The sequence below is a fragment of the Xiphophorus maculatus genome, chromosome 8, assembly GCF_002775205.1.
Source record: "Xiphophorus maculatus strain JP 163 A chromosome 8, X_maculatus-5.0-male, whole genome shotgun sequence".
Classification (NCBI taxonomy): domain Eukaryota; kingdom Metazoa; phylum Chordata; class Actinopteri; order Cyprinodontiformes; family Poeciliidae; genus Xiphophorus; species Xiphophorus maculatus.
The window spans coordinates 9053629-9064237 of NC_036450.1; the positions used below are offsets into that span (position 1 = coordinate 9053629).

The 10609-nt window shown below is 35.3% G+C and overlaps 1 protein-coding gene across 5 annotated transcripts in view; it reads left to right on the forward strand.

Annotated features, from left to right (window-relative positions):
• LOC102216913 (NMDA receptor synaptonuclear signaling and neuronal migration factor-like) overlaps positions 1 to 5706 on the forward strand; it is a 44289-nt gene extending 38583 nt beyond the window's left edge. For 4 of the 5 annotated variants that reach the window (XM_023338349.1, XM_023338350.1, XM_023338347.1 and 1 more), the window contains 2 exons: positions 868 to 943; positions 2210 to 2330. In XM_023338349.1, coding sequence (XP_023194117.1) covers positions 868 to 943; positions 2210 to 2307 — 174 coding nt within the window. In that variant the 3' untranslated portion in view covers positions 2308 to 2330. Of the gene's footprint in view, positions 1 to 867; positions 944 to 2209 lie in introns of all 5 variants that reach the window. The other variant, XM_023338346.1, reaches the window with a different exon arrangement.
• The last annotated feature ends 4903 nt before the right edge of the window (positions 5707 to 10609 follow it).

The following is a 10609-nucleotide window of genomic DNA, read 5'->3' on the forward strand; positions in this document are numbered from 1 at the left end:
AGATTTCCTTTTACTTTCCAATTACATTCTACTTTGAGTTGATCTATAATATAAAATGCCAGTGAAACCTCTTATACATTACATATTTTGTCATTTTCTTACTGAGAAGTTGGCCACAGGTTTCGCTCCACTACTGTACTTTCTTATAAGCAGCGCTCCCTAGTGTTCATAGTGTGTAGTGTGGTGTTCTCCGCTAACAGGAAGTATAGTGTTGTGAGGTCTATTTCCTGTAGAAAAAAACAGATATAAAAAAAATCACACTCTCTACACTACATTCCATGCTAACATTAGCATTGCAGTACAGCTAGCTTTTACTGGACATTTGAAAAGTAAGTACACAGCCAAAAAAGACATTGCTTCAAACGCTGGGTATTTATCTCCCATTCATTATTTTTGCCACATTATATTTTCAGGTCCTTAGCTATCTGAATTTAGGAATTTACAGTGTCACATTTAAAGAGAATGGCAAGACTTAAAACATCTAAAGTAGGGATTTGTTCTTGTTGTAAACAGAAGTATAGAAACAATTTATTATTTTTGTAGTTTTTATAATATTGATTGCTATCAATGTCACCTACAGTTTCTCCACAGAAAAATTGTTTCTCCTTGTATTCATATATTGTAATACCTTTTATGACATAGTGTTGTCCTTAAAAGAGGTGGTAATATGAAAGCCAGGAGCAAAGAACAACATCCTTGCATATTGTGTCTTTTTTTGTCCCCTGCACAGAAACAGTTTTGTCTGTTAGACAGTAACGAGCTGAATTTATGGGTTTATGCTTGGTGTGTGCCGCTGAACACGCTGGCTCCCTTGTTACAAGAGAAGCTGGATTAATTGCCGCTCGCTTTCTTATCTGTGCCCAACAGCTGTTCCAGAAACTGAAGAATCTGATGAGGCCGTACTCTGTTGAGTTTGAATCACCGCTGGAGCTGTGTGCACAAGGTAGGCCCAGGAACACGCCCTAACGCTTTAACACGGCTACTCAAACACATACAGACACATTCACGTAGTACATCCAACACTTACAGTATGATTCGCACACATGCCATCTGTCCAGCACTGACAGATAAGGAGGAGGATTTACAAAACAGATGTTCTCCTTTTATTTACAGTGTTTTCATTTCAAATCAAATCAAATCAAATATTAATGAATAACGATTCCCTCTTCACTCTGCATGCTTTTCTAGAAGTGTTGTTTCACGTTTTTCTTTTAGAAAGTTTCTATTTCCTTTAGATGTGATGCAAAAAAGATTCATGTTCTATACTTTTCATTCATCAACCATGATGATACCTTGGAGAGGAATAATTTTTAAAAAGTTAAATAAACATTTTGGCAAAAATATAATTTAATTTTAATCTCAAGCCAGCCCATCAAGACCTTACTTGAATAGAGTAGCCAATCTTGAGAGAAAAATAATAATAGAAAAAATACATAAATTCACAAAATGGTTGTCTATCAAATGTGTATCTCCAGCTAAAAAAAGAGACTATCACAGATTTTTATGGACATCTTGACAAATTGCAAAACAACTGCAACATACAGTACGTACAGTCTTTGACTTTCTGTCTTCACTGATTAAGATTCTCTTAACTCAGCATGGCAAACAGTTACGTATCAAAAAGGGAAAAAAATGACATTGCTCAAACAAAGTTAATTCTGCAGTAGCAGATGGTACATTTTACACCCTCCTTCCCAATACAGAGGCAACACTAAATATATTTCGCATACAGTTGAAGTCAGATATTTACATGCGTTGTATACAAAGACAAAACTCTTTTTTAGCTATTTTGTAATACCAGAATAATTTATATTCACTAAATGCTGTTCTGTTCCAACATGGACTGAGAGACCACAATGCAAAGAAGAAGCTATTACTCCAAAAGCAACACAAAAAGCCAGATTACAGGTTGCAGATTTACTCAGTAAAAAGAACATAGTTATTGGACATATGTTCTGTGATCTGATGAAACTAGAACTGAAGTATTTAGCCATAATGGCTGACATTGCATTTGGAGGTGAAAGGGGAAAGCTGGCGTCATTACAGCTGGGAAGTAAAATTGTGGCAGCATCATGTTATTTTGGTGTTTAATCTAATCCAGATCATAAACTCAAAAACTATGTAAGCTTTGTTTCTTGTAATGTTTTTTCTAAAAATAAATAAATGTAATTAACTTTTTTTATTTTCTCCTCATCATTTATCATCCAAGGCAAGGAAATGATTGAGATGTACTTCGATTTTCGCCTTTACCGCCTTTGGAAGACGCGCCAGCACTCTAAACTCTTGGACTACGAGGACCTTTTGTGACAAAGACATGCTGACAAAGAGTGCAGCGGTAGCCCAACAGTGCCAAGAGGACACTGTTAAAACTGACGATCCAGTGGCAGAACATATCTTAATTGTCAGGTTGGGGCCGACAGCTTAAAAAAATAAAAAGTCGTACCTGCTTTAATGCTGGTGAAGGCCGGAAGTGGAGGAAAAGCAGCAGCAGGACAATGTAGAACAACGAAGGGAATGAGAAAAAATTGAGGATAAACCCCAACAAAGGTGAACTATCCATATCAAACCTGTCAAATCTATTTTTTTTTGTTTATCACTTGAGTTTCAAAAATATAAACTGATGATTAAAAGTGTATACATATACAGTTTTTGTCACACTGTTGTTGCAATGCCATGCTTTCTGGGGGCAATGTGCTTCAGACGAATTGCTGTAACTCATCCTGTCTCAATGTGGTTCTGTGTTTTGACCTCTCAGACTGGCCCCTGAGACACATCGGTAATGTTAAAGTGTGTATAGTTCACATGAATATATTAGTATAGCCTTAGTCATGCAAATAATACTCTATATTGGATCATCGTTTATTTTTGAAGTGCATTGTTGTGCAGTTTCATATGGAAATACTTTGAAATAACTCAGGTTTTTGCCATGAATTTAATGAATCTGTCTATTCTATGATGACATTGTAATATTCAACGCCATTGCTTTGAATGAATGTATTATCTCTCTAGAGATTTGTGGGAATATGAATGTTTTGTGAGGAAAAAAAAGTTTCGAGTGTGTTTTCCATTTAAAGTAAGTGTGCATTTTCTCTTAAATCTCCTTTAAGCAAAAAGAATAATTACCAGCATTGCCATAAATATCCCTTTGTCATGTCTATTCAAAAAGGATGACAGTCCAGCGTGACTCATGATGTCAAAGGATGTAACAGCCATCCAAGGGCTCCTACAACTGAAGAGGAGTTTCCCTGATGATCAAACCTTGTTCTTTTGCAGCGGGATCAGTCCTAACAATAGAAGCAACTCCTTTTTTTCTGCTTAAAATACTCTTGCTGCTCTTAGTAAGAGCCAAACGAGCCTCCAGCACCTCTGGCTTTAAAGACCAGAGTTTTCTGAAATGGAGAAGTCTACCAGAGTATGAAGTTGTGAGCCTCACTGACGGGTGTCAACTTATTTAAAAAGACCAGAAATGTGCACTCTGAGACAAGTCGAACAATTCCAGTTGTTCCAGACAGACTAACAATGATGTAATCCACACAGATGCAGTCATACATGCTAGGGCATAGACCAAAATTCATTTAGAGACAAAGTTAGAAGGGCACAGGTAACACAACCTATATATAATTCAGCTGGTGTGCTTGTCATGAGCACAACTGCGAATAGAAACATACTTCTGATATCCGCTGTGGCTCAGGGGGAAGATTTCTGAGGGAAATAACACAGATGTCCTCTCAGCAATGGCTTTAGACTTCAAATTCAGTCGGATTCGTTTGTCACAACACTGGTTGAGTGGACATGTGTGAGAGCTTATCGGCAGTATGTAAAGAATGAAAATGCTGCCGTGTTCCAGAGCAGAAAGTGAAGGTTGATTAATTAAAGGTGGTAAATTAGGAGTTAAGCCAATTAAAAGGCACGTACACCTGACACCTAAAATTGTAGATGTTGGCGTTATATCACCCAACACAATATAAAGGAAGCTGCCCTTTTTATTTCTCAGTTAAAATTATAAGAACTTAATTCTTGTCTTTGAGATTTTTTTTTTTTTTTTTTTGGCACCACTGCCAGTGATCCAAATTCAGCTTTTATTGCAGTTACAAAATCTTTACAAACTTTTCAGTGTGAGAATATTATCCAATGGCTGGGTGAGGGGGTGGAGGGGTATTTGGGACCTATGTGAGATGCTATTAATAACCTCCTATAGCATTTCATATTATTGAAGCAAATAATGAAGGGAATTTAAATGGAAGATGGTCCAGGTTTACGTTAGTAAAGGTGATCATTTTTCTTTTCCTCTTCCCATTTAGAAGTTTGTTGGCAATTATTATTTCTATGTTCGTTTTTAGTTGGGGTTTTTTCACACCCTGGTTAAACGTGATCAAATCCATTACTGGAGTTTTTTGTTTTTTTCCAAGCTAGAGATTATGTTACTGCAATAAAAGATGGATTTATTTTAAGGCTTTTTATACGTCTTCAACAGGTGAGCCAGTAACTTTTGCAAATGCTGCTTTTAATGTCAAAGGAAATGTTAGTTTTAGATTGAAAATATGAAAAACTTTCTATAAGAGCTTTGAATAAAGCTTCAAGCCCTGGGGCAAATCCTTATATCCCTATGAATCTTTTTTATCTTCAAATTCTAGTACATTGCAATGTAGAAATATGAAATTCTTGTATTTTAGTTAAAAAAAACAAACAAATTAAATCTCTAAAGTGACTGTTAGCTGCTTTGGTTTTTAAAAGTAGGGTCTTGGGTATTGACAAAACCAAATTGGGATTCTGCCTTTTTTGCTTTGCTTGCTGGGTCAGAGAGAATATTTACTGACAAAATGTTTTAAACAATGTTTAATTCAAGATGTTTAAAAGGCCACAGTGCAAAACTAATCCAATCACAGCAGTTCCATAACAACCACCAAGATCTGTTATGCTGCAAAGAGCAAGAAAGTAAAATTTAAATAAGCGTTTGCAGACAAGAAGTGGGTGGAGAAAGTGTGTAGGGGCGAAGTGGTCATAGCTTTGAATAACACACACAAAACAATGCTGTCGATATTTCCGTTATAATTCTTTCCTACTTGTTCTGTTGTCAATATATGAGGATTTGTTAAAGTTTGATGTGATTAACATTTTTTGAGAAAAAAAAACTCTAAATGATCTTTTTCTTATTATTTCTGATGTATTTGCTGTGTCTGACATTGCAGTTCTAGCCTGTTTTTCTGGGATAGCCAAGTGCTCTCGTCTCTTCTCTCTTTCTCTCTCAGCCTGAGTCACGCAATATGTTTTCACTACAGATTTAAAATTCAGCAGTTACACAACCTGTCATCTCACAGAGCCATTTTAATTCCAGCAAAAGCACTGTGCTGCCAAATTCTCCGAGAAGTCGCCCTAAACAGCTGCTGGGTTTTAATGGGATTATTTTTCAGAGCTTTCACCCCGGCATAATTTTCCGCTTCAGAAACACAGCAGCCATGGGTTATTTCAGTCAAAAAAAAAAAAAGTGCCACAGGATAAAAATAATCTATTACCTGTCCTGAGGAAAAATGTCTTACTGGTTTAGGATTATGTTAAATTTATTTGGGAAGATAAGGAGAGGGGCATCGTGACTCAGGAGTTTTAGAGAGATGACTTTTTGTTTCTATCATTAGCAAGAAAAAAAATGAAGGAGATTCACTGGAAATCTAATTAAAGATTCTTATGAGTTTATTGTCCTCTTGTTTGCTTTTTTTTTTTATTAGTCACAGAGAGACATCCACACTTTCTGGCACCCCTGGTGAAGATGAATAAAAAGCATCAAGACAAATTCTTCTTTATTTAAAAGAAATTAGACAAACAACCTTTAACTTATTCACTGGGGAGAAAAAAAGCATGTAAAGAAATAATTTATTTTTTTTTAAACATCCAGTGCCACAATTATTGACACCCATAGATAGACATGAGAATAAGGTCCGTATTTTCCTTTTTAATGACCTCTAAATATTAACAATTAAATACGCTATTATCAATTGTGTGTTACAGGAAAATATCTATCTACCTAAACTTGTCCATATGCTCAGGCTGAGCAATACATGTCATAAAAAACAAGGACTGTGACCAATAAGAAAAAAAGGCTGGATGAATATCTATGTTTGAATTGCCATGAGGTTCAAATATGATTGAAAACGAATGTAAAAGAAAATATGCCTTTCATAATTACCTGGGTTCATTTGTGGTCACTTAGTCTCCATAACAACCACTGGAGTCAACATGCCAACTGGTTGTATGGGGTAATGTCACAAGAACAAAAAAAAAAACTTTTGAGTTCCGGTCATCATGAGGTAATCGACATACCAGGAGATTTTATATAAAAAATATGGTGGACACCACCGGAAAACTAAAAACAGGTTCTGATGGAATATTTTAGTGGATGTAACTCAACATCCAAAACATGTGGCCAACTCAACACAGAAAAAATAAGAGAGGAGTATCAACGGAATATCAATGAGTTTTTGGCATGTCCACCTGGGCGGACAATATTTAGGAATTTGAAATATGTATTTGACAAACTTATATAATATGTCCTTAATATGATAAGACACATGTTCTTAATTTTTCTTTGTTCTTTAGCCCTATTTGCATATTTTTAAATAGTGTTCACATTATAAAATAATAGCTACTTCAGGATCTTCAGCTTAGCAGTTTCTATGTCCATTAAAGGTGTGTATTTCCAGTCTAGGAGGGCCAGTATCCTGTATGTGTTACATGTATTCCCCCTCAAGTGGGCTGCTGATTCAAACAGATGTTGAACTCTTTTCAAGAGTAATATATTCTAATTAAACATTTAAAAAAATAGGTAGAATATATAAATGCAGTGATGCATGATGTCCAGCTTAGTGGACTGATGATTATTATCAATTTCCAGCACCACACAATTAGTAGCACAATTATTTATCAGAGTGCGATATTTCACTTATTTTAGACTTTTAATTCAATTTTGTCAGCAGTGCCTAGAAGTGTGTTGAATTTAAGAGATCAAAGAGCAAAGCGAAAAGTGAAAATGAAAGAGAAATCAACAATATTTGCAGCTCCTTAATTTTAGAAACAAGCACCAAATAATCTGCAAATCTAAAATACTGACTTATGGAGAAATCCTGTTTTAAACCAGGTTTTATAGAAGCTGTAGGCAACACAGCTATCCTTCTCCTAATACTATTGTCTACTTTGCAAACTAAAAGGGGAAAATGCCCCTGGACCTGCATAAAAGAGAAGTATATTAACTTCAGCAATGTGTAAATGCACACATTAAAGAGTTTAGAAATAGAGGTTTGTAATACAGAGCACTCAGACAAACTACAAGTGTGTTTGATTTATGAAAAAGCTACAAGAGTGGAGACGATTTTGAAAGGCAAATCTGATATAAAGCACAAAAGGAAAAACAATGGAGAGAATTAGTGTTTACGTCAGTGTTACATTCTACATTGACAGAATGTGAAATAGCAGTTTCACTTGAACTTTAACAAAAATAACACCTAAAGATTTTAAGTTCTACTTGCATTTTTACAGGATGATGAATTAAGGTTTTTGTTTTCTACTTCATTTTTTCCCCCGTTTTTTTTTTTATTCCCCCAGCCTTCCAACTGGAAAACAATTAAGCGAGTCAGGAGAGTAAAGGGTTTGATTCTGTTACTATCAGCGTTTCTCGGTTGCTGATGTGCAGTTTCCAGCTTCCTCATGTGCCCCAGCGGGGGAAATTTACGCACAGTGCAGTTCAGAACCTGAAGCTGCCTCTGTACTGGTTTTGAACAGCGCCTTATATGGCGAACATTAGCACACATTGTGCTGTAGTCAGCAAAAGATGACAGGTGTCAGCCACACAAATTGTTTAAATGGCGCTTAAGCTCAGCCTTTTAATAGGTTCCTGTTTTTCTATGTCAGCCTGTGAGATATATACTCTGATCAGGCATAACATTAAAACCACGTACCTAACAGTGTGCTGGTATCTTCTTTGCAGCCAAAACAGCTTTTACTCATCAAGGCATAAATTCCACTAGATGTCTGAAGGTGAAGACGTTTACAGAACCTTTACATCGTTTAGACAGTGAACTGAGGCCTCATGTATCCACAAATTATCCCTGAACTCTTTTTACATTATAGCAAAGAGTATTATCAGACTGAAAGCCATCAATGAATATTACTGCATTCATGCGTTTATTTATTTAATATCAATTATTGTTATATAACGCCCAATACAAGTAGGGCAGTTTTTTTTCTTTATTATCCCATTCAGCACAAAATCTAAGCATGATGTAACTGGCCTGATAAGAAATCTGCATTAAGGAGAGCAAATAGAGACTCTCTCCTCTTTCAACTTTTGTCTCTCCTGTTTGGAGCTTTAAACTCAACCTTCTAAATTCTTAGCCTGTGGGTTTTAAAGCAATGTAATAAGAATATGACATTTTTCATACTTGAAAGTCAGGTATTTTCAAGTGTCAGCTCTTAAGATCAAGTCAAAATCAAATCAAGTTTTATTTGTATAGCATATTTCAGCAGCAAGGCATTTCAAAGTGTTTTACATCATATCAAACACAGAAACACAATGCAACATAGAATCAACAATCAAAACACGACATTAAGTCAGGTTCCATCAATAAATTTGTAATTGATTACGTTTCAAATACAATCCTAAACAGGTGGGTTTTTAGTATTGCTAACTTCCATTTACATCTGGATGTCATAATTTCTCACTTTCCACTAAATTCATTATTGCTCCCACACACTTATAAGTCAGTAATAGCTACAGTGGCAGATATGTGAATGTAAAAGGGTAGAAAATGACTGAGAATTACTTTTTTATACATCTTGCTAAAAGATGTTGGCCAGGCAACTGAGCACAACAGTACGCAAATCCTGAAGGTTTTTGAAATTATGGCTGGAAGTGGGTACATTCCTTTGTACAAGTTTAGATTTCCAAGGTGTTTGAAAAGAATTAAAATCCTAAAACTCTGTTCAGGAAGAGGAAATTTACATTTACTGAGAAACTAAATATGTTAATGTGCAGCAGAATAGCAGCTGGAAATGGAACCTTATACATAAGGAGTTTATCACAGAGCATTCAAACATTGCTTTGAATGTTTTGGTCTTTTAAAATCATCCAATAAATAATTAGCATTATAAAAAGTACTTTATGTGATTCCTTATAACATGCTTTAAAAGGTTAAAATCACACTGACTTTTCTTTGAGCTGCCTTGTTTTATACAGCAAGAGGTCTGGAACGCGGCCAGTTTGGACTCTGTGACCTCGCCGTGAATGTTAGAGAGCTCTGCCGGGGATGAGTGATTGAAATCTCCTGCAATGAGGAGTTTGTGTCTGCCGAATGTTCCCAGGATCACATTTCTGGCATTTTGGCCACTTGATGCAAGCTCCCATTGACAAAGGAAGCAAATTATGTCACTTTAAAAATTAAGATAAGATCGCCTAAAAAACAGTTTTTACCCGATGGCAAACATGGCACTAAATTCAAAGGCATAAGAACTTCTGCTCTTGACACCACTTTGTTAAAAATGTAATTTAGTCGCGACACCTCCAGGCGCTGCAACCATCTTCTGATGTCTATTTATTTCTCATTTTGTACTATTTATTTCTTTATCTTTGTATATTATGTATATACATATAACCTGCATCTTAACTCGAGTCGAGCAAATCTCAATCTCATAATCTGTTGATGACAATGACAAATAAATCTTATCTTATCTTTAAAAATTAAACTTAAACATTTTAAACATGAAACTTTAATATGTGTCAGCTGTAAACAAAACTCCTAAAAATTAAACTATCAGCCAATTTTCAAAATAAACAGAGTTTTGAAGATATAATTTCACTTCTCATTTTTGTATGAAACAGACATCTAAATGTCAGTCTGCCATGTTCAGAAATATAGTAAACAGCGCACACTTGTGGCCAACTATAGGAACTGTGAGCCTACAGTGGAATTATTGAAGCAAAACATGACCAAGAATTTTACAGAAAGGCAGTGATTGTTTATTTAAATAATGAACACGGTACAGTTTGAGTTTTGTTAGGGATTTTTGTGGTGGTTGACTTCTTATGGGACAAAAATAGTGTTTCAACATACTGGCATGCGTTTGTACTTTATATAACAATTTCAACAGCTCTTTAAAAATATTTTTACGCACAATAAGAAGAATTTTAGATTCAGTGAGTTCCGCTGTGTGGCTTGTGTTTTAGGTCATAGAAAATTTTAAAACTTGGAATTTGTGTTTATGTGTTGTGCTCTTAATTTTAAAAGCATAACTTAAACTTTGAAATCCTGTTTGGCATTACAAAAGGACACATACCACTCTGACCACATATTTCTCATGATAAGTTGAAATACACTCCTGATAGGCATCAATATTAAATGGCTGCATATATGGTGATGTATTTTATCTGTTTCCAGGACATGATAATGATACAGCAGTAACTGCAATGAACCACAAAAACAAGAATTGGGTGCACAAGTTTGAATTTATTGTGAATTTGTTTTCATTAAAACTGAATTAAAATTAAACATATACTCTCAGTGTATACATACAAATGCTCTTATTAGGTTAATCCTGCCCTAAGACATAGCACTATAACCATATG